The 24,137-nt window shown below is 46.3% G+C and overlaps 1 protein-coding gene and 1 long non-coding RNA gene across 9 annotated transcripts in view; one reads left to right on the forward strand and one right to left on the reverse strand.

Annotated features, from left to right (window-relative positions):
• SHANK3 (SH3 and multiple ankyrin repeat domains 3) overlaps positions 1-24,137 on the reverse strand; it is a 447,259-nt gene that overhangs the window by 294,750 nt on the left and 128,372 nt on the right. For all 8 annotated transcript variants that reach the window (XR_013990995.1, XR_013990996.1, XM_081022613.1 and 5 more), the window contains 2 exons: positions 11,307-11,510; positions 3,036-3,107 (listed from right to left, as the gene is read on the reverse strand). Coding sequence is in view for 6 of the 8 variants with exons in the window: in XM_081022613.1 (XP_080878739.1) it covers positions 3,036-3,107; positions 11,307-11,510 (276 nt within the window). In the remaining 2 variants the exon portion in view is untranslated. The remainder of the gene's footprint in view (positions 1-3,035; positions 3,108-11,306; positions 11,511-24,137) is intronic.
• The window catches only part of LOC308486511, a 297,032-nt gene that overhangs the window by 97,877 nt on the left and 175,018 nt on the right, over positions 1-24,137 (forward strand). The window lies entirely within an intron of this gene.

Consider the following 24,137-nt stretch of genomic DNA (forward strand, 5'->3'; position numbering starts at 1 on the left):
TCGTGAGTGGGGAAAGCAGCAGGGGAAATTTAAAAAGAACTCAGACATGACCCGGGAAAGTGTGGGCCTGGGTCTAGAAACTGTGGGGCAAAACTTAAGTGTGGATGAGCCCTAAGATGGACCTATGTCCTCAGTCACAGGCAAGTCTCTGAGGGACAGGATTGCCTGGATTCTTGCTGTGAGGTTTTCCTTACGGAAGGGAACAGAAGCTCCTGGAAAGATCAGACCTTTGCTAGACATCATTGCCCATCATCAAGCAGAACCAGGGTGAGAAACTGTTTCAAAACCCAATTGAAAACCCCTCCTGAAAACAGCCGCAGGGTCTGCTCCATTCACCATATCCATGGACGAGTCACAATCCAGACACTGGCTCACATCGCTGCCACATGGCACTCCCCATTCCATGAGACATTCTTCAGAGATTTCTGCACCTTTAGCCATCACAAAAGTGCAGACTGCTTAAAAGGAGAGCCGAGTTTCCTTGTGCAGAATTGCAGCAGTGGAAATCAAAGAGTGCTCCTAAAAGCACCTCCAGGGATCGTAAGTCTTCAAAAAAACCCCACAATTCTGTGATGATTTTACTAACAACATTTCCTTAATTATAGAGGGTATCAGGCTATCTCCTCTGACTCATGATGAGAAGTTCAAAATGGCTCACACTGGCCTAGAGGTAATTAACTCTGCAGAAGATTTGTATCCGCACCAAGATAACGCTCATTGAACGGAACGGAGCCTCAAAGTATTCTGAACTGCACAGAAGCCGTCCACAGACCAAGTCAATATTTGCGGCTGCTTACCAAGTGCCACTTTGCAATCATTTTCTGAAGGCTGCTTTCGTTGCCAAAAGGGCACGAATGAAAACTGCTATCTTAACCCAATCAGAGGGAATTGCAGGGGGCGGAGGGGGGAGCACATTGCCAACCGCACGGAGCAAAGACAGCTTCTTGCAAAATAAAATAAAGGCTGCTCTGAGATATTGCTCATGCACACACAAAAAGACAGACGAGAAAGGGTGGCAAGAGGCTCCGCTGGCCGACTCTTCAAATTGCCGATGGCTGGTATTCGTACATCTCCAGGGCTTCTGCTGCCTTTTCCTCCAAGGAGATCAGAGCACCAGACGTGAGCTGCTTCGGAGGCAGGAGAGAAACAGGCCAGCCTTCCCTTGGGATGAACATCACCCTGGTGCTTCCTCAAGGTGAGGGCTCACCATTGCTAGAGGCAGAAGGCCAGGCCAAATGGGCTCCTTTGGCCCGATTCTGCAAGGCTCTTTCTAATAAAAAAAGATCGGGATTTAGTCCAGCAGGTCCTCAACCCTTGGAACGGACAAGGGACCAACCCAAGAGTTTTGTAGCCTCGGCCACAAGGACAACAAGCTGCCTGCCAGGCTCTGTAGCAGCAGACCCAACCTATGGGTCCCCAGATGTTGTTGGACTACAACTCCCATCATCCCTGAGCTCTGGCCTTGCTAGCTAGGGGTGATGGGAGTTGTAGTCCAACAACATCTGGGGACTCACAGGTTGAGAACCGCTGGACTAGATGATCCCTGGGTGTGCCTTCCAACTGCACTCCTCTATGATCTTGCCTGCTGAATTCCTCTGGGTCGGTTGGAGGGATCCATCTGGACAAACAGGGTGGGGGGGGCAGCGGGGAGAGATCATCATTTCTCTCCCAGCTTTGCATCTGCAGCATTTTCCCCTCCGCCCAACAGCTGCTGTTTCCTAGATGGACTGAAACCTCAGAGGCGCTCTCCCCCTCCTTCTCCCTGCACAAGAGCGCAAGAAACCAGGCCAGCACCCCTGGAGCCAGCGGCCAAATTGAGCGGCCCTGCTGTGAGCAAAAAGGGGGGGGGTGCAGGCAGGAGGGGAGAAGGGGGAATGGGCATCATTTTATGTCTCAAACAACAAGAGCTGCTTCAGCAGCTGAGCATACTTCGCGGGACCAAGTGTTGGAGCCCTCTCTTAGGCGGTGGGAGTAGGCAAGCCATGGCTCAAAGACCAAGGAGGCATCCGACTGGCACTCTCCAATGGAATGGCTGCAGCTCAGTGGCAGATTGCCTAAAGGTAAAGGTAAAGGGATCCCTGACCATTAGGTCCAGTCATGGCCGACTCTGGGGTTATGGCGCTCATCTCCCTTTACTGGCCAAGGGAGCCGGCGTACAGCTTCCGGGTCATGTAGCAGCATGACTAAACCACTTCCACCGAAACCAGAGCAGCGCACGGAAACACCGTTTACCTTCCCGCCGGAGCGGTACCTATTTATCTACTTGCACTGTGACATGCTTTTGAACTGCTAGGTTGGCAGGAGCTGGGACCGAGCAATGGGAGCTCACCCCGTCGTGGGGATTCGAACCACCGACCTTCTGATCGGCAAGTCCTAGGCTCAGTGGTTTAGACCACAGCGCCACCCGCGTCCCTGCTTTGCATGAAAACAAATCCACATTTAATTCCTGGGATCTCCAGGTCGGGCAAGGAATGACTCCAACCTGCCCTGGTCTGAAACCCTGGAGAGCGGCTGCCAGCCAGTGTAGATATAAGAACGTCAGAAGAGCCTGCTGCTGGATCAGGCCAGTGGCCCAGCTGGTCCAACATCCTGTTCTTCTCACAGAGGCCAACTAGGTGCCCGTTATGGGAAGCCTGGAAGCAGGATCCGAGCACATTAGCCCTTTCCCTTCCCATGGTTTCCAGCAACTGGTACTCAAAAGGATAAAACCATGCTGGGTAGTAGCTATGAATGTGTCTTGAAATAAAAAAATAATGTCTTAGATATATAATAAATGTTCATAAATGTACCCAGCAAACACGTTCGTAAATATATAAACCACATGTCTGGAGCAGCACAGGAAGACAGTCCTGAAATCATTTTGACTCCCAAGCTGACCAAATGTTTTCTCTGCAAGGAGGGAGCGGGTGAGGGAACCTTCTCATTGTCTCAGGAATTGGGTAATCACCATCTCAAAGGAATGGCCACACTACCAGGGGCTGGGTCATGTGCAAGGGCCTCCCCTGCTCGCCTTGAGGATGGCGGTCTCTTCTTACCTTTGTGTGCAACTTGGCAAACTGCTTGTCGTCCAGCAGGCTCTGGATGTAAACTCGCCTCTTGTACCGGAACTGGAGAACAAGAGCAGAGGGGAGAAAGGAGCGTCACTCACAAATCGCCAAAACAGGCCCTGTGCCAAGGGCAGCCCACAGGCTTCAGAGGCATTTAAGGATGTCAAGAAAGCCCAGTTGCAGGATCAGGACCGGGGGGGGGGGCTTTAGTCTAGCATCTTGTTCTCCCAGTGTCCAACCAGGTGTCTGAATGGAAAGTCCACAAGCAGGATCTCTCCCCACCTGCGATTCCCAGGAGATGGTATTCAGCGGCTCACCATCTTGGTTCAGTTCCTTCCCTTTGGAAGCATTACAAGTTCTTTTATATCTTGGGGGATATAACAGCAGCTCCAAAGCTCAGAGCTTATCCACCCTTGCCTTTCCTCCGCTGTTTTCATGCATCGTCCACACTTCAAAGCTCTCTCTGAGCACCCTTTTTTTAGATCCGGAGATTTAAAGCTGCTCTTTAAAGCTGAATCAGAGCAAACATCAATCCGCAGAAAACCCAAATGGCTGTTTGCTCCAATTCAGCTTTAAAGAACAGGTTTTCACAGGGAAAAGGGCACTTGGACACAGAGCTTTAAAATCGGACCTGGGGGCACAAAGACAGGTAGTCACCAAGGATGGTAGATTACTAAAAACCTTTTTTGAAATGACAGACAACTTGGACTTAGTCGATATGTGGAGAACAAAGAACCCTCTGGCCAGAGAGGGAACCTTCTTTTCTGAAGCCAAACTGACATGGACAAGAATTGACCAAATATGGCTAACTAGAGGAATGGCACCAAAGACAAGAAAAGTGGAAATCTGCCCAAAAACTTGCTCCGACCATAATGCTGTTAAGATGGAGATGAAACTAAAACCAATCGGCTCCTTCAGATGGAGGATGAATGATGCCTTATTTAGAGATGAAGAAGTCATTAAGAAGGCCCAAAAAACCTTGAGAGACTATTTTGAGATAAATATGAACACCAATGTTGAAAAAAGAGTAATCTGGGACGCAAGCAAAGCTATTATGAGAGGGTTCTTGATACAACAGAATGCATTAAAAAAGAGAATCCAAAATGAGAAGAAGGATAAAATACTAGAGAAAATAAAGGAAAGTGAAAAGAAATTGAGAGCAAAACCAAAGTCACATGAGATTTTGAGAGAAATAAAGTTATATCAGTACAATATATGAAAATGATGAATCAGGAGATAGAATGGAAAATCAAACAAATGAGACAAAAGACATTTGAGTCGGCTAATAAATGTGGGAAATTGTTGGCTTGGCAAATGAAAAAAAGACAAAAACTAAATACTGTTACAAATTTAGAAGTGGAAGGAAGGAATATACAGAACCCAGTTGAGATTAGAAATTGTTTCCAGAGGTATTTTAAACAACTATATACACAAGGGCCACAGAAAGAAATTGATGTAGACCGATTTTTGAAAACAAATGGATTACAAAAAATCTCTCAAGAAAATAAATTAATGCTGAATTATAAAATAACTGAACAGGAGGTAGAAGGTGCCATTCAGAATATGCAACTAGGTAAATCTCCAGGACCGGATGGACTGACTTCTAGATACTACAGATCCTTGAAGGAATGGCTAGTACAACCTTTAAAGGAAGTCTGTAATGAAATAATGGGTGGGAAAAGGGCACCAGAGTCGTGGAAAGAAGCGTATATTACACTTGTACCGAAAATAGAGACTGAAAAGACTCAGCTTAAGAACTACCGTCCCATATCACTGCTCAATGTGGATTACAAAATCTTTGCAGACATTTTGGCTAAAAGACTAAAAAGAGTCCTAATGGAAGAGATACATAAAGACCAAGCAGGCTTTCTCCCGGGTAGACATTTGTCTGACAATGTGAGAAACATAATCAATATTTTAGAAAAACTACAAGTGAATATAAATACCAAGGCAGTTTTGATATTTGTGGACGCGGAGAAAGCCTTTGACAATATCTCTTGGAGTTTCATGAAGATGAACCTACAGGGGATGGGGGTAGGCCAAGGCTTTGAAAACGGTGTAAGTGCAATTTATTCAGAACAAAAGGCTAAATTAATTGTAAATAACGTGGTGACGGAGGAATTTAAGATAGAAAAAGGGACACGACAAGGTTGCCCAATCTCCCCATTGCTATTTATATCGGTCCTGGAGGTCCTGCTGAATATGATTAGAAGGGACCAATTGGTTAAAGGTATACAAGTCGGAGCTAAACAGTACAAATTGAGAGCATTTGCAGATGACTTAGTATTGACATTGCAGGAGCCAGAATCTAGTACTAAAAGGGTTTTGGAACTGATTCAAGAATTTGGTCAGGTTGCAGGATTTAAATTGAATAAGTTAAAAACAAAGGTCTTCGAGAAAAACTTAACTGTGATTGAGAAAGAGAGGTTTCAGAATGAGACAGGTTTAACAGTGGTTAAGAAAGTGAAATACCTGGGGATTAACATGACAGCAAAAAATGGGAATCTATTTAAAGACAATTATGAAAAATGCTGGGCTGAAGTGAAAAAAGACTTAGAAATTTGGTCAAATTTGAAGCTTTCACTGCTAGGCCGTATTGCTGCGATAAAAATGAATGTATTGCCTAGAATGTTATTTCTCTTTCAAACACTGCAAATTTTGGACAAAATGGATTGCTTCAAGAGGTGGCAGAGAGATATCTCTAGATTTGTCTGGCAGGGCAAGAAGCCTAGAATAAAATTTAAAATACTAACGGATGCAAAGGAAAGAGGTGGATTTGCCCTGCCAGACCTTAAACTTTATTATGAGTCAGCAGCTTTTTGCTGGCTGAAAGAATGGCTGCTTCTTGAAAACACAGACATTTTGGATTTAGGAGGTTTTGACAATGTATTTGGATGGCATGCATATTTGTGGTATGATAAGGTCAAAGCACATAAAGCATTTTAAAATCATATTGTCAGTAAAGCATTGTTTAATGTCTGGATAAGATATAAAGACTTACTGGAAAATAAAACCCCAAGGTGGCTGTCACCGATGGAAGCGAAAGCTCTGAAAAAGCTGAATATGGAGGCCAAATGGCCGAAATATTGGGAAATTCTGGAACAAGAGGGAGACAGATTGAAACTGCAGAGTTTTGAAAAACTAAAAAATAAAGTGCGAGATTGGCTTCATTATTATCAGATAATGGAGGCATATAATTTGGACAAGAAAATTGGCTTCCAGGTGGAAAAATCAAAATTAGAAACAGAACTGTTAGAACCCAAAACGAAGATTTTGTCAAAGATGTATAACTTGCTGTTGAAATGGAATACTCAGGATGAAACGGTTAAATCTGCTATGATTAAATGGGCACAAGATGTTGGACATAACATAATGATGGCTGACTGGGAACAGTTATGGACCACAGGTATGAAGTTTACGGCATGCAATGCCTTAAGAGAGAATATTATGAAAATGATATACAGGTGGTACATGACCCCAGTCAAGCTTGCAAAAATCTATCATTTGCCCGATAATAAATGTTGGAAATGTAAAGAAACTGAAGGTACATTCTTTCACCTTTGGTGGACATGCCCAAGGATTAAGGCTTTCTGGGAGATGATTTATAATGAAATGAAAAGGGTATTTAAATATACCTTCTTGAAGAAACCAGAGGCCTTTCTCCTGGGCATGGTCGGCCAAACGGTGTCAAAGAAGGACAGAATTTTCTTTATGTATGCCACAACAGCAGCAAGAATACTTATTGCAAAGTATTGGAAGACACAAGATTTACCCACTCTGGAAGAATGGCAGATGAAGGTGATGGACTATATGGAACTGGCGGAAATGACTGGCAGAATCCGAGACCAGGGAGAAGAGTTGGTGGAAGAAGATTGGAAGAAATTTAAAGACTATTTACAGAAATACTGCAAAATTAATGAATGTTAGAATGATGTCAGAATGAAATTAAGTGGTCTTAGCAACAATGTTATAAAGGTGTATGTACAAATGGATTGTTAACAGATGAGAATTTAAAGTTATAATATGTTAAGTTAAAGGATTAAGATAAAAACAAAGAGGGAAAGGAATTGCTGAATTAACTAATAGAACTGGAATACAAAAAAGGGAGGTGTGAGGAAGTCAGGGAAGTAAGGAAATGAAATGTAAGTTATGGAAAGATCGATGTGTTTTTCTTTTAAGTGTTTTTTATCTTTTTTCTGTATTTTGTATTTTTTTCTTTTTTTTCTCTTTTCTTTTTTACCTATGTAATTTTTTCTTTGAAACTTTAATAAATATCATTTTTTTAAAAAAATCGGACCTGGGAACCACCCCCATTTATTTATTTTTTTAAAAAAGGAATACATGGGTAGGACCGAATCACTCCATGCCTGCTCAATCTTGGCTGTAAAAAGGCTCAGAGAAGACGTCAGTACTCTCCTAAGAATGTTCTTGGGCTCTGATGAATTGCCAGGGTAGAGGAATTCTAGTGTCACCCTCTCTCCCACCAGAGTAAACATGGTCCATACTGAGAGTTGGGAATTAAAAAAATGAGAGAGAGAGAGAGAGAGAGAGAGAGAGAGAGAGAGAGAGAGTTGGGAGAACGGGCAAGTCCATTCACCTGGGCGGGCACAGAGGAAGGGGAAATTGGTTAGGTCTATTGGGCCAACAACCTGGGGATTTACAGGTCAAAACCATGTTTGCAGGGAACTGGTTCAAATCCCACACGGGGCTCATTCACACTTCTGTTTGGTCCGTGATTTCTAGGCGTGGGTCTGAGAGGTTTTTCTTTTTTCCACCACTTTTCCTGGGAAAACCCGCTGTTGACCGCTGAGGGATACCCCACACGTCTGCTTGTCTCGGGCCTAGAAAGCATGGCTCTGAGCGGGTCAGCTGCAAGCAGCCTCCCCCTTACCTCACTCCTTTCCCAGGGAAAAGCTGCTCTTTGGTGTGGAATGGGAACAAACAGCAACCTGCAGAAAACATGATTGCCGCCTGCTCTGTTGGAGCGCAAAACACCAGTTTTCCCTGGGGGAAAGCAGCGGGACCAGAGGAAGTGTTTAATCCACAGAAAAACCAACTGACCTTCATTGCGATTCAGCAGTAAACAATGGGTGTTCCCCAGAAAAGAGGTGGGGCAAATGGAAAGTATCTCAGACCTGCGCTTAGAAATCAGTTCAGCATGGAATACTGTGCAGGATTTAACTTCCTGTGAACTGAGCTTTTTGAGGAAGGAAGGAAGGAAGGAAGGAAGGAAGGAAGGAAGGAAGGGAAGACCAAACTTCCAGTTGTCATGGGAGATAGATAAAAATTATTCCCCGTCTAGGAAGAGTCCTGTGAAAGTGTTTGGGCCCTGAGCAGGTCCTGTGTGGTTGGCATCAGTCCGTCCTTCCCATTTTCCAAGCACAAAAACCCATCCAACTCTTCTCCTCCCTCCCTCCCTTTCCTAAATTTAGCTCAGTGGTGATTCATTGTTTTTGAAGCAGCGTACCTGAAGAGCTATGTGAAGAAGAGGTGGCAAAGGTTGGCATTTTAGAACTAACTGACAAATCAGAGAAGGAGCAGGGCGCTGGGCCCGCTTGGCATTCACCAAGGAGCTCTTGAGGGACTCCAGTGTGAAATCGTTGATCTCTTTTGCTAAAAGACATGCCTAACATTAGCCCCCGCCCCTCCCCCCGTACCTGAGGCTTGCAGAGAAGTTCCTGCAGCATCTGCTTTCGGAAAGGGATTTGGGGAGCAGGGAAGACATGGGAAAACAAAAGTGGGTGCCTGCGTTAAATTGGTGGGAAACGGCTGCAATCCCCCTGTTATGTACTGAGTTGAATAGGATCCAAAATGCAGCAGTCTGATTGATCCTAGAACAATAGGATTCAGAATGCAGCAGTCTGATTGGTCCACAGGAGCCACCCAATCCAGCTCCAGGTGGAAGTGAATCCAGAAGTGATTGGCCTAGAGGAGAATCCCGGAATTAGCCAATCACCTGGGGCCCATTGTGTAAATAATGTACAGTGGTACCTCGGGTTACATACGCTTCAGGTTACAGACGCTTCAGGCTACAGAATCCGCTAACCCAGAAATATTACCTCAGGTTAAGAGCTTTGCTTCAGGGTGAGAACAGAAATCGTGCAGCAGCGGCGCGGTGGCAGCAGGAGGTCCCATTAGCTAACGTGGTACTTCAGGTTAAGAACAGTTTCAGGTTAAGAACGGACCTCCAGAACGAATAAAGTATGTAACCAAAGGTACCACTGTATATAAAGCAGACATTCTTGGGGAACTTCCATTCTTCCTCACCACTATGAGCTCCAACTCTCGACTCCAAGTATATTTCACGCCCAAATCTGATTGGGGTGGCAACATTTTTCGGGTGCCAAGGCACCAGATGCATCCCACCACATCCACATTTAGACCATGTGATGCAGCTGCTTTTGGAGGCAAAAGATCACATGCCAGGGAGGCCCTGGCCAGGATGGGCAAAGGTGACCCACAGGGCCTCTGCTGCAAGAATTAAATGCTAAGCCAGAGTTTCTAAATGGGATTTTAATAGATCTTTGAGGTCCAAGTAAGTGGTTACTGAGAGCACCCAGCCTGACCTCCAGTGCAGCAAGGGGGTCAACCATCGATTACCTAGAATCACAGAATCTTAGAGTTAGTCCAACCCCCTGCAATGCAGGAATCTCAGCTAGATTTATTTCTATTTATTGCAATGCATGGGCTAGAAAAGTGCCCCAGTGGCCAGAATCTTCCACTAAGAAGTCGTGCCACAACCCCAAACCTTCCCTTGACTCGTGGACTCAGCTATTGCCAGGCACCTGCAATTCTTAAACACAGGCCTCGGCTCCCTTTTTCCATTGCAAGACATTCTACTTTGCTACCAGCTTGCCTTCAGACCTCCCAAACTGCTTGCATTTTGGACTTTATGCCCATGCACTTGTCCTCTTAGGCCTTGATCCTGAAGAAACCTCCCACCTACTCACAAGTAAGACCACCAGGAGCCAGGTATTCTAGCAAAGGCAGTGGCGGAGCTTCATGCTCCAGCACCGGGGGGGGGGGCGGAGAGCAGGCGGGGGCTTGGCTGGTGCGTGTCCTGGGGGCATGGTGCGCTGCCTGCGGGGGCGTGGTGCCCAGCGCGGAGGGGCAGCTGCGATGGAACCCCACCAGGATCATGGTGCCAGGGTGATAAAAATAAAAATAATAAAAAAAAATTATTTATAGCCGGGCTCAGAGCAGCCAACCACAATAAAAGTAATACAGCATTCTAAAATCAATTCATTTAAAAATCAATTCAGACTCAAATTAATGGCAACCATCGGGTTAGAGTTCTATGAAGATTACAGAAGGAGAGAGGGAGTCAGGCTGCGCCCTGACCAAAGGCCTGGCGGAACAGCTCTGTCTTGCAGGCCCTGCAGAAAGATGTCAAGTCCCACAGGGCCCTAGTCTCTTGTGACAGAGCATTCCACCAGATCGGGGCCACGGCCGAAAAGGCCCTGGCTCTGGTCAAGGCCAGCCTAACCTCCCTATGGCCCGGGACCTCCAAGATGTTTTTGTTTGAAGACCGTAAGGTCCTCCGTGGGGCATACCAAGAGAGGCGATCCCGTAGGTACGAGGGTCCTAGGCCACATAGGGCTTTAAAGGTTAAAACCAGCACCTTAAACCTGACCCTGTACTCCACCGGGAGCCAGTGCAGTTGGTATAGCACCAGGTGAATGTGATCCCGCGGCAAGGACCCCGTAAGGAGTCTCACCGCGGCATTCTGCACCCGCTGGAGTTTCTAGGTCAGCTTCAAGGGCAGCCCCACGTAGAGTGAGTTACAATAATCAAGCCTGGAGGTGACCATCACGTGGATCACAGTGGCTGAGTGCACAAGTCAAGGGAAGGTCTGGGGTTGTGGCACGACTTCTTAGTGGAAGATTCTGACCACTTTTCTAGCCCATACGTTGCAATAAATAGAAATAAATCTAGCTGAAATTCCTGCATGCAGGGGGTTGGATTAGATGACCTTTGAGTCCCTTCCAACTCTAAGATTCTAGGAAATCGATGGTTAAAACCAGCACCTTGAACCTGATCCTGTACTCCACCAGTACGCTCCCCCCTGCCCCCCTTCCTCCGCCAGTGAGCAAAGACTGGCAATCCCCATGCCATTCAGAAGCTTGGTCTCTGGAGATGGAATGCCCCCCGTTGTTTCCATTCCACCCCAGCTCAACATGGCCCCCACGCCCCAAGGCAGGCCCAAGTGGGGCTGGGGGTTGTAGCTACGGAAAACGAGGCAGGCCTCCAGGTCGGTACCTCCAGGTAAGGGACCGGGGTATCCGGGTTCAGAGGGTACTCTCTCAACAGCCGCTCTTCGTCCAGGAACTTCCCGGCCCTGCCGTTGAAGGCTGGCTGGAAGAGGCCATAGTTGAGCACGTCCTTCAGGCTGTGGTTCAAGGTGCAGAGGATGCGCTGCTTGGAGACCCAGACGGGGACATCAGGGTTCAGCCGCATACACTTCTGTCAAGGGGGGAGAGAGAGAGAGAGAGAGATGTTGCTGAGCAAACGTAGGCAATTGGTACAAAATGGGCAGGGGGAGGGAGAGGCATTGGGTTTTGTTTGCATTTTAATGAGAAGCCACCGTGTTCACTCTTCTTGAACCAATATGCAAAGTGAAGCACAGCTATCCTTCAAAAGCCACACTTGCCTGCATTTTGCAATGCAGTTCTCCAGCAAAAGTGCACAGAAATAAATTGCATTGGAGGCGGGGGGGAGTGTGCATTAAAATACATATGCAAGTTAAAAAACAAACAAACAAAATCTCCCAACTAAAAATGGATTCTGTTAAGGGAACCCGCTTTGCAAAAAATGTGCACATTATTTATTTTTATTTATTTGCCTCGTTAAATTTATATGTCACTTTACTGTAAAGGGAAAAAACCTCAACGTGGTTTACGAAAAGAATAAAACAATGTCAAGGGCGCTCCTCAGCCAAAGGAATGCACACGGCAGATTGTTAACTCTTTAAGGACAAAGCTGACACTTAACAGTAGTTTCCATGGCTCCAGATACCACACACATCATTTTAGTGCAGGGGTCAGCAAACTTTTTCAGCAGGGGGCTGGTCCACTGTCCCTCAGACCTTGTGGGGGGCCGGACTATATTTTTTTTGCGGGGAAATGAACGGATACCTATACCCCACAAATAACCCAGAGATGCATTTTAAATAAAAGCACACATTCTAATGTAAAAACACGCTGATTCCCAGACTGTCTGTGGGCCGGATTTAGAAGGCGAATGGGCTGGATCCGGCCCCCGGGCCTTAGTTTGCCTACCCATGTTTTAGTGTCTAGGGAGCTATTCCCAGGTCTGTACTCTATGGAGCAGCTGCAGCAAAAGGAGGTCCACTCCCCCTCCGCCAGCTTAGGAACCTTCTACCAATGGGCTGCATACAGCCAGCCAGAGACTATGCCTGCCTGGAAACTGCCTCTGCTCCTCCCTTTTCAGTCCCCTCCTGGTTCTGGGAGACAGTGGTGCAGGAGAGGATGGGGAGGCCTCCAGCCCTTCCTTTGTCTGACCTGCCTCTTCCTCTTCTTCTTCTGACCCATCCTGCGCTCCACCCTCCAGCTGAGAAGCTTCCCTTGCCTCCAACTCTCGCCTCCTGGCCGGTACAGTCCCCCACAAATCACTGCCCCTCTCTCTCGAGTCAGATGCCAGCCCCACTTCCCCCAGTGCACAGTTGTCAGCATCTTCCCTGTCCCTGACGGATCATAAAATTATCTACAAAAACAGTTTTAAACAGCTACATTGTTGGCCTATTTACTTATTTCATAAAATCCATACACCTCGTTACAAAAAACTTTCAAGTGCTTGACGAAAAAGATAAGACAAATAACATTGAATGAACAACAATTACTTAAAGCGTCCAAAAAAAAAAAAATTAAACTCAACAATAAACGAAAAACAAATTAAAACATGAACCAGCATTCTAAATATCTGGGTAGGCTAAACAAAATAGGATCAAGCAAAATTGCAAACAAACACGTGCATATTAAGAGAAATTCTCATTTAAATGCTGATGAATTTTCATGAGGGATTATTAAATATATTCATTTATCTTATGGAAAGAATGTTGAAATGTGGAGAAATGATTTTAAGGCTGAAAAAACGAGCTATTGGGAGAGAACAAAATGAACTGCCCTTCCCTTTGCACACAAAATGGCAGGCGATGCTTTTCCGGGCAGGCAGAAAGAGGGTCCCCAGAGTCTGAAATGCACAGAGATTACCTGTGCAGGTGGGCCAGGCTCCCAACATGTTGTGGAGAAATATTAAGAGATAAATGGTATCGTCTCTATACTAACACACAGAGCATGGGAAACAACACAACGAATTTGAGCTCATACAGGATGGCAAATATGACCTAGGAGGCATTACTAAAACCTGGTGGGATGAGACACATGACTGGAATGTAGGAACAGAGAAATATAACCTACTCAGAGGAAATAGAACAAACAAGAAGGGAGGAGGAGTAGCATTATATGATCTGGAGCATGTAAGGCAGATTGAGACTACAGTGGTACCTCAGGTTAAGTACTTAATTCGTTCCAGAGGTCCATTCTTAACCTGAAACTGTTCTTAACCTGAAGCACCACTTTAGTTAATGGGGCCTCCCACTGCCGCTGCGGTGCCAGAGTACGATTTCTGTTCTCATCATGAGGCAAAGTTCTTAACCTGAAGCACTATTTCTGGGTTAGCGGAGTCTGTAACCTGAAGCGTATGTAACCTGAAGGGTATGTAACCCGAGGTACCACTGTAAAGGGGTAAAAATTGTAAGAGAGAGGAACAACAGTGATCTTACTGTTGGGAAAAAGCACCAAGGCAAAAGCCAGCTCCAGATGGCTGGAATGCAAAACAGGATGTTATGTTTTGCAGATGTACTGTTGGAGAAAAGGTGGAGCCTATTCTCTGTACTGAGCACCGGATGTTAGCTCAGTGTGTCATCTGACCTGTACTGGAAGTACAGGGGAGGAGTTGTGACTCTTCTAATGGAGACTGAAGGGTGCAGTCACATTTCTATGTACTGTTGAGTGACAGGAATAAAACATGTAGAAAGGACTCCTGTCTGTCTCATTTCTCCTCCCTGGGAGAATGCAGGGAGGGAGAGAGAAGCAGAGAAGCAGAGGGTGTGTTCTATCTCACGACTAATGAGAAGAATCGCCGGGTTTGTTTACCTAGCCTGCCGGAGGTCGCAGACGGACGGTAAACACAGTATCTCGCTCAATTGCCTCGGGGGAGGCCAGGTACCTCTGACTGTGAGCCGAAGATATTAACACTTACTGTGGGTGTCTGCTATAGACCACCAAGCCAGACTGAAGACTTGGATGATGTCTTCCTAGAGCAGATTACCAAACATTCAAAAAGGAGAGAAATAGTAATCATGGGGGACTTCAACTTCCCCGATATCTTTTGGGACTCAAACCCTGCAAGTAATGCAAGGTCTGACAAATTCCTCTGTTGCTTCGCTGACAATTTCATTTCCCAGAAGGTGGAAGAAACAGCAAGGGCATCATCTATCTTGGACCTGGTCCTCAGCAACAGGAAGGAACTGACTGACAAAGTGGAAGTACAGTACTTGCAAACCTTGTGAGGAAGTGATCATGTTAGTTTCATGTTACAGAGGAAAGGAAAAGTATAGTTGGACATGCACTCTAGACTTTAAGAAGGCCAATTTTTAAAAGCTGAAGGAGCTGTTGGGTGAGATCCCATGGTCAGAGATACTCAAAGAGTCAAGTTGGATGGGAGGTTCTAAAATGAGAAATATTGAAATTCTAAATGCAGACAATTCCAACAAGAAAGAAAAGTGAGATTCATCTAAAGAAACTGGTGTGGCTAAATTAGAAGCTTAAAGATGAGCTGAGATTTTAGAAGGGCTTGTATAAGAAAAGGGAGAAAGGGGAAATAACAAAGGAGGAGTACGCACGAGTAGCCAATAGTTTCAGGGAGAAGGTCAGGAGGGCTAAAACTGAGAATCAGCTCAGGCCTGCAAGTAAGGTTAGAAAAGAAGTTTATTTGGCTATCTTCAAAGCAAGAAGAAGAACAAGCAAGTCGTAGGTCCTCTGCATGGAGAAGATGGAGAAATGCTATTGGGTGACAGAGAAGAAGTGGAATTGCTCTGTCTTCACCCAAAAGGAAAGCAATGTCCAACCTGGTGATAATAATGATGAATAAATGATGCAAGGAGGGAGCTGCAGCCTAAGATAGGCAAAGAGGTAGTAAGGGAACACCAGGCTACTTTAGATGAATTCAAATCTCCAGGGCCTGATGAGCTGCCCACAAGGGGACTAAAGGAGCTTGCGGATGTAATCTCAGCGCCTGCGTCTATAATCTTTGAGGATTCTTGGAGAAGGGGTGAGGTCCCAGCAGGCAAAATGTTGCTCATGCTTTTTAATGAAAACTGCTTGAGGGACACATTTTCTGCTTCAGCAGACCCTGCCCAAGAGTGTTGCCAACAAAGGAGGGATACCCTGCAGCCTCTTCTGAAGTGCGTGAGGGATTAAGGAAGGGATCTCAGTACGTTGTCGTTCTTCATCTGCTATAGTATGTTAAAATTTGAGACTTCAGTCTACAGCATAAGCAGGAGTCCTGCTGGATCAGGCCAATGGCCCACCTGGTCCAGCATCCTCGTCTCACACTGGCAACCAAGATGGCCATGATGGGAAGCCAGAAACCAGGAGTCAAGCACAAGGGTCCTCTCCCTTCCTGTGGTTTCAGAAGCACTGCTGGCAGAGCATAGGAATCACATCATGGCTGATAGCCACCCATGGCCCTCTCCTCCATGGATTTGTCCAATCCTCTATTAAAGTCAAGCAAGTTGGTGGCCATGACTGCCTGCTACGGAAGGGAGATCCATAGCTGGACTGAGCACGGCTTGAAGAAGGACCTTCTTTTAAGCTGTCCTGAGTTTTTCAAACAAGGTAGATTCGAGTCTACCTTTCTCAACACAAGCCAGAGGCAGCTGCTCGCTTCTTTCTTTCTTTCTTTCTTTCTTTCTTTCTTTCTTTCTTTCTTTCTTTTCTTTTTAATATAATTTTATTGAGTTTTGCTTTACATACATCCACAGAAAGATTCCATCCAAAATTCAAACTAAAACTAAGAATAAACAAATGCATAAAAATACATAATAACTAAATATCTTTCCCTCCACCAACAACCTGTGGTTATTATTCTGATGTATGGAAGCGAGAGCTGGACCATAAAGAAGGCTGATCGCCACTTCCGGGTTGGCGCCATCGCCGAATGGCGGACTCCCTCCGAGCTCCGGAGGGAGCCTGCTCGGCAGGGGCTGGGTCCTACCGCACCGGCGATGCGGGGACCCTTAAAAACCACGGCCACGAGGGCCGTGGACATGGAGACTCGGCTGGCACCGTTAGCGCCCTCCCGACTCGTGAAGGAGCCTTTTTAAAGGCTACGGATCGGGTGCCGGGGAGAAGCGTGGTGCTTTGAGTCCTCTGCTATCCCTGCCGAGCGCAGCCGCATGCCATCCGGCGGAGAGCGCTGACTTCTTTCATTGAAAATTCGGACTTCTTAACAACAACCCGTGAGTAATTTGGAAACTGGGTTTAAAAGGAGGAAAAAAAAGAATTTTTTTTCGAATTGGACACGAGCGGGGGGGGGGATCCAAAAAGGAAGTCAGTCCCCCCCCCTATTGTAAACCTTCCAAAACAAGGACGGGGAAACCAAGGTCCAAAAAGATTTGTATTGCTGATAAAAACTAAGAATTCCACGATGGGGAACTATAAGAACTGTGCTGGAGGAAGAACTGAGGGAGAAGAAACGTAACCCCCCCCCCCGGGAACCGGGGTGATTGAAGAGAGAGCCTGGTGAAAAGAGTCGGAGATTTTGACAGCTGTCAAAGTAGCTGTCAAAGTCGGAAAGCAGAGAGGATTTTATTATGAGAACTTTGCTGGCTAAATTTGTTACAATTTGCTACAACTTGTTAAAACTTGGATACAAAATGGCGAAAACATGGATAACAATCGGACTTTTGGACTAGAGAAAACAAAGTTACTACAATCCCCCTAGAGGAGTTTCGGGACATTACAAAGATGGTCGTAAGTGGAAAAATACCATTGGAATTTTACAGGACTGGTTATCTTCTGGGAAAGCTGCAAAACGGAAATAATATTTTGTCTACAGGGTGTTCAGCTAAAGGAGACAATAGAATTTTCTATTGAAGAAAGGAAGGGACTGAACGCAAGTTTTTGTTCCTGAATAACAATAATCCCTGCAGACTTACTAAGCTTCTGAATTAGAACGTTTCAGCAGCGGAACAAGAGGAAACTGGACTACAATTTGGAAAGAACAATGGGGGGAGCTTTATCAAAGATCTGAAGTTAAGTGTTTTAAAAAATAATTATAAAAAGAAAAAGAAAAAGAAAAAAAAAAAAGCAAGGAGTTGGGGGAAATAGGTGATTTATGGACTTTAAGAATTCCAGGCGGATAACATGGTTTGGTGGTCAGGGGGAAATTAAACCGGGGACAGGGGGGAGAACTAAAACCCAAAGGCTTGTTAACTTCTTTTTTTTTGAACTGGCTCTTTTTCATCTATTATATTTTTTATTTCTTATTTCTGATATTTCTATTGTGTGGGGTGTCTTTATTATTTAAAAAAAAGGGAAATTGTGGAATGAAAATGGGGTGGGCCCTGGGAGAGAAATTTTTGTCTTTTATTAAGGGTATTGATGAGGAGTGTATAAATTTTAAATTCGAATAATGGTCTAAACAAATTAAGTTTTTAATTAGAACCGAGAGCTTGTGGAGCCAACAATATGAAAGAGGAATATGGTAGGGGTGGGGGAAGGGGGGAGTCCCAGAAAGTGGATGTATGAAAATAAGGTTCTGAATGTATTTTAATTCTTACTTTCTGTATTTTTGAAAATCTTAATAAATATTATTTAAAAAAAAAAAAAAAAAAAAGAAGGCTGATCGCCAAAGAATGGATGCTTTTGAATTATGGTGCTGGAGGAGACTCTTCAGAGTCCCATGGACTGCAAGAAGATCCAACCTATCCATTCTGAAGGAAATCAGCCCTGAGTGCTCACTGGAAGGACAGATCCTGAAGCTGAGGCTCCAAGACTTTGGCCACCTCATGAGAAGAGAAGACTCCCTGGAAAAAAACCCTGATGTTGGGAAAGAAGGAGGGCGCAAGGAGAAGGGGACGACAGAGGACGAGATGGTTGGACAGTGTTCTCGAAGCTACCAGCATGAGTTTGACCAAACTGCGGGAGGCAGTGGAAGACAGGAGTGCCTGGCGTGCTCTGCTCCAGGGGGTCACAAAGAGTCGGACACGACTAAACGACTAAACAACAACAACATTATTCTGAATAATCAAACCTAAGCACTCTAGTATTTTGTATTGATTTCCATCCACCACCTCAAGTTGAGTCATTTTCTTTCTTTCCTTAACTGCCTTCTTTAAATGGTTTTCATTTCTTGGTATTAACTTATTTAATTATGATAACTGTTTTGTCTTTTGCAGCTGCTTTTTCTCCATGTCTCAAACCAGCCCAAGACCCTGGTTTCAGGAAATCAACACCTTACTCTGCCTTACTCTGGAAACATGAGCAGCTGCCTTCAACCCCCAACGGTTTGAAGCCGTTTCATTGCAGGAGGTGGTTGTGCACAGCAGTCATTGCTTAGCATGCATTGCAAGTGCTGCCAACCCCCTCTCCCCACAACAAGCCACAAACCGTGCCTCTCCCTACCTGACCCAAAAATGGGATGGAAATGCAGCCCATGATCCCATCCCTGGTGTTCAGGAGTGGGAGCAGCTAGAGAAAATGCTTTTCTGGTACTTGAATGCTACATCACAAAGCGAAAGATCTATTTCTACTGAAAGCCCAGGACAGGATGTGGGGGACGCTCTGAATTTAGAATCAAAATGAATAATACAAAGGGATGTGTGCTGATCGGACTAACTGCTTCCATAATGCATCTAGTGGAACAGTTACTCTTCGTGAAGCTTCCCCAGAAATCCAGGAGATTGGGAAGTCTGGCAATGGTCCTCAGCACCTCTAATAAATAATAATAATAATAATTTGGCAGGCCTGTGTCCCCCAACCCCAGCGCCAGATCAGCTTTGACAAAAGACCGCTTGCATCCTGAAGTTTTGCCCACTCACACATCCTTGCAGAAGGCTACTGCGGACCTTTTAGAAAGGCTTCTTCTGCCCAATAGCAGCAAAAACCACCTGATTTTGCACTTGGAAACTCAGGCCATCTCTGAGGGTTGTGAACACGGCAAGAGGAGGTGGCAAGGCTGGTGCTTATCTGCGACACTCATGGTGTACCTGCTCTCTCACCGCCACCCCTGCCAGACTCTTTCCCACAAGCTCCTGTCGAGGAACGGTCAACGTTATGAAAAAAAAATCATGCTCCACTCCTGTGGCCACAATTACTTCACAGGCAAGTGTTTTTTAACATGGGCGTGGAAGCACCCCACAAAAAAACCACTCGGTGACTCGGTCTTATGTTGGTCCTCAGGATGTGAGGGACAATTCGTCTGCAAGCCTTCAAGGGGTCCTTTGAGATGCATCCCCTACAAATCCCCTACACAAAGCCACCTCACAGGTAGACACGGCGGAAGCAGCTGACACACCAAAGGTCTCCAGCTGCCTTGACAAACCTGTGGGATGTAATCCACTGGGAGCAGTCAAGTACAACATTCCTTGTTTTGCTAGAGTGGACATACAAGGGAATGTTTGGTCTAGGCAGTTGAAACTTCCTGTTCCTCCTGGCCTGGAGAATCCTTCCTTGCATGTGACTAGTGGGTGGGCGTGACCTAACCTGTCCAGGTAAAAGGACATGGCATGCTGCCGCTCTCTCTTTTCCATCTTCCTTTCATCCTGCAAACTTCCTGGACTGAACTGCTGGCTGCCAGCCAAGCAGTCGCCCAGGTCATCTCCCTTATGGGGTAAACCTGTTTGTACATGTTTGTAACTTGAAGCCTTAAGCCTGCCTTCAGGGATCACACTGTGCTCTGCCTGATCCTGAGTAAACTTTCTTTTTATTGCTTATGAATAAGGCTGTGGTGTCTTTATTCTTTTAGGAGGGATTCAAGGGGTCTCACCAGGAAAATATTAGAACACATTTCAATCTGGACAAGCCAGATGGAATTGTGTATTGTCTTAAGAAACTCACACAAGTTTGCAACTAGTTTTCTGCTGTGTAAAGGGGAATGCACTCTGCTAAGCAAAGGAACTTGCTAGCTCAAGTTAGGAAGGATATTAATAAACAGTATATCCTCTCCTGCCACCCTGAACATTCCCACAAAACCTGGCCTTCAGCAAGAACAAAAAGTGAGGCAGGAACCACACCCTGCACCCAGGAGGTCCTTTTGCAAACCTCCTCTGGAGGTGTGGCTCTGTGGGGCCTCCCAGACCCAAGCAAGCCCCTGATAAATAATTTCTTTTCTTTAAAAGAATAATTCTTTTATTTTATTAATAAGCAAAATAAACCAAAGAGCATTGTACACGGGTTGTACCTTAAAGTTGTACATTGACAATAAAGGTATTATTATTATTATTTTAAAGAAGTTCTGTTGCAGCAAGCTGAACTTGGCATAAGGTTGGACACGATCCCACAACTTGTTGTTCCAAAATATTACAAGAAATACCTTTCCCCACCAAGCTGTGAGGCTGGTTTGTGCTCTTTTGTGGCAAGTTAGCCTAAGCATAAATTGGCCCCCTCCTGCCATCTGCAAGAAGCTCATCTTAAAAGAAAACCCAAGATGTTTGCAGCCAGCAGCCTCTTTACTCGAGCTGCACAAATTGGGGTGCAGGCTGTCACAGCCGCTGACGGGCGCAGAGGGGCCAAGCACCCCTCAAAGTGCCAGCAGAGGACGGCTTGACAGATTCAGGGCATGGAAGAGGCAGGGCAGCCCTCCGTTCCCAGGGAGTTCTCTGCTGAACAAGGACAGAGAGGGCAGGGAGGCTGAGGCCGGGATGGTGCTTCTGTCTTCTGCCACAAGGAGTTGGGAAAAGGAAGAAAGCAAACTGAGCATTATGCACAAATGTGTGAGATGGACGGCACCACCGTTCTTGCTTTTCACAGAGTAGAATGGCAGCTTTGTAGGGAAGGTGACTTGGGGTGGAGAAGAGATGGAAGGAGGCTCCTGAATCCTGTCCCCATCTACCATGTCTCTGTTCTCTTTTCCCACGACCCCCTGCTTCAAAATGTGGCAATTCTGTAGTGGTGATCACAATGGTCACTATAAGCAGATGGAAACAAGAGCAGGATCTTGATTCACTTGTAGTGTAAAAATACTATGGATAATGTGGTGCAGGTTCTTAAAATGGAGGGAATGGGGGGGGGGAGTCCCAAGATCTCTTTATGTATATATATATCTTTCCTAGTGTGTATTTATTTGTACTTTGTAAAATCAATAAAAATCAATAAAAATGCGTTGTTTTTTTAAAATGTGGCAATTCTGATCTCCCCCCCCCCCATAGGGGAACCTTAATGTGGGAGGCACAATTTGGAACAGAGAAATAGTTGCCCTTCCCTACTGTAGTCCATTTCTCCATTACCTTTCCCCCCTCCCCGATCAAAGCGGTCAAGTGGTGTCAGGAGTCCAGGTTCCCAGCTTGATAACACAAGCATAGTTAATTAAAAACGATGAGTTACTGTCAAAACAAACAGATAGCTCCAGACGGCCTCTAACGCAGCCTCCGACATCATCAGTCAAGATGACCCTTCTGAAGACCACTTCCGTTTTCTGCTGAAAATGGAGAACTTTTGCTTCTTACGTTGCTTGCTTTGTTTCCGGTCCAACAGCCCTCCCCCTAGGAGACTCTGAGGAGGGATTGGATCAGCTCCCCCCTCTTCCCTTTCCAACAAACTACTTCCATCTCTGTTCGCGCCTGTCTGAACTTCCCGAGAGCTTTGGCTGGGTTCCCGCCCACTCTCAGCCATTCCCTTATCACCCAGCATTCCAAGGGGTGGGGAGTTGGCACTAGTTGCTGTTCATCCTGCACGAAAGTTAACTCTTTCTGTTCCTGGCTGCTTTCTTCCATTGGCTGCAAACCTTCACTGGGAGCTGGCTCATTCCTGACAAGTGGAAACGTTTTGGGCAAGGCAATGTTGCTAGTCTCTCTCCACCGTGCACCTTAACCGCTCACTCCCAGGAGCGATCCAAGACACAAGTCATTGCCATGAGGGCAAAGGCCTTTGCCAGAGCCTCTGCTGCTCTCCCATGGCAGTGGGCAGGAGGGAGTTCAAGAGTCTCCCAGTGAGAGGGTCAATGGGCACAGCCAAACGCTGCTACTGGCCACTCAGCTTCCGTCTGGCCTCTTGGGAATCAGGAGCCTCTCTTGCAATGGAGCACTCCTCCCTTCCTGGTGGGAAATCGTGCCACACGGGCCAACCATGCCTCTCTCCCTTTGCTTCTCATTCTGGTAAGGGATTTGCATTATGCCTCTTTTTCAAAGGCAAAGCCTTTGTCACAGGGGTGCCAGCAGAATCTCCCGGCCTCCGAACGCCGACAATCACTGCCAGCAAATGAGCGGACATCAAAGGCCGCCTGGCAGGGCTGTCTTGCAAGATCTGAGCCCTCGTTAAATGCTAAATGACTGGTGCAGGCAGCGGCTCGGTGGCAGAGAGCGCTTGGGTGCAGGGAGCTGCCTAATTAGCCAACCAGCCTGGACAATACAGCCGACCCCAGGTGACCGCCTGCCTCGGGAGTGCTTGACCAGCTTGCTTTTAAAACCCATATTATCTGGGGGTGGGGGGGGGGAGCTGGTTCGCCCTTCTTCCGAAAAGCTGCAGATTCTTACATTGAGGAATGAAAGGGTTGAAAAGCATGGAGAACAGCTGCCATTCCAACATTTCCATTTTGGAAATCTCAGCAGACTGCCATTGCAGTGCCAAAAAGGGACTTCGTCAGCCCAAGTTTCCCAGAGCTAAGAGGTGGGATTGTCCCTCAGCACAGAATCATAGAACTGTAGAGTTGGAAGGGACCCCGAGGGTCATCCAGTCCAACCCCCTGCAATGCAGGAATCTCAGCTAAAGCATCCATGACAGAAGACCATCCAACCCCTGCTTAGAAACCTCCAAGGAAGGAGAGTCTATGTCACAGTCTGGTTTACGGGTGATCGAAGTCCCAGCTGAGGACGTCGGAACCAGGGGCAAGATGGCGGGGTGGGGGCAGGAATGAGAGTCCAGAAGCCAGGAGTCAGGAAACCAGGAGTCCAAGGGTCAAAGAGCCGGGAGTCAAGAAGCCAAGGTCCGAGGATCAGGAAGCCAAACGCAGCAAGGCAGGAAGCGTGTTGCTGTGGCAAAGAGCCGAAGGGAAATGCTGACCTTATATCCCTTCCCAGCTCTTGCCACCAGGTGCTGTGAGTTACCAATCGGCCTCACCTATGTGGCCGCACCTTTCCTCTCCAGAACAAACTTAGGAAGGCCCCAGTCCTACAAAGTCCTACTGGTCACAGGACCTGGCTCCTGCACACACGCCTGACAGTCTACAACCTACCAAAGGAGACTGTTCCACTGTCAAACAGATCTTACCATCAGAAAGTTCTTCCTGATGTTTAGTCAGAACCTCCTTCCTTGTCACTTTAATCCATTGGTTTGGGTCCTTCCCTCTAGACCAGCAGAAAACAAGCTTGCTCTGTCTTCTGTGAAGGCAATCCTTAAGATATTTGAAGATGGCTCTCATGCCACCTCTCAGTCTCCTCTTCTCTGGGCTAAACATACCTGACTCCCTCAACCGTTCCTCATCCGGCTTGGTTTCCAGAGCCCTGATCATCCTTGTCTCCTTGTTCTGTCTGCACACCTTCCAGATTGTCAATATCCTGCTTATGTCTTCAGTGCCTAGAAATGGACACGGGACTCCAGGCGGGGTGTTGCAAGTGGCTTGGCTCACTGGCTCGAGGTAATTGCTCTTTGCTGACGGAAGCAGCCTTCCCCAACCCGGTGCTCTCAAGATACTTTGGACTACAGCTCCCATCAGCCACAGCCAGCATCAAAGGAAGTGTCCGATCCTCATTCCCAGAGTGTTTTGCTGTCCTTTACCTTACCGGAAAAAGAAGGAAATCTTCCGAAGGGTTTCTGGGAGATGATATATAATGAGTTGAAAAAGATGTTGAAA

This window comes from Podarcis pityusensis (genome assembly GCF_964106645.2).
Source record: "Podarcis pityusensis genome assembly, chromosome: 10".
NCBI lineage: Eukaryota > Metazoa > Chordata > Lepidosauria > Squamata > Lacertidae > Podarcis > Podarcis pityusensis.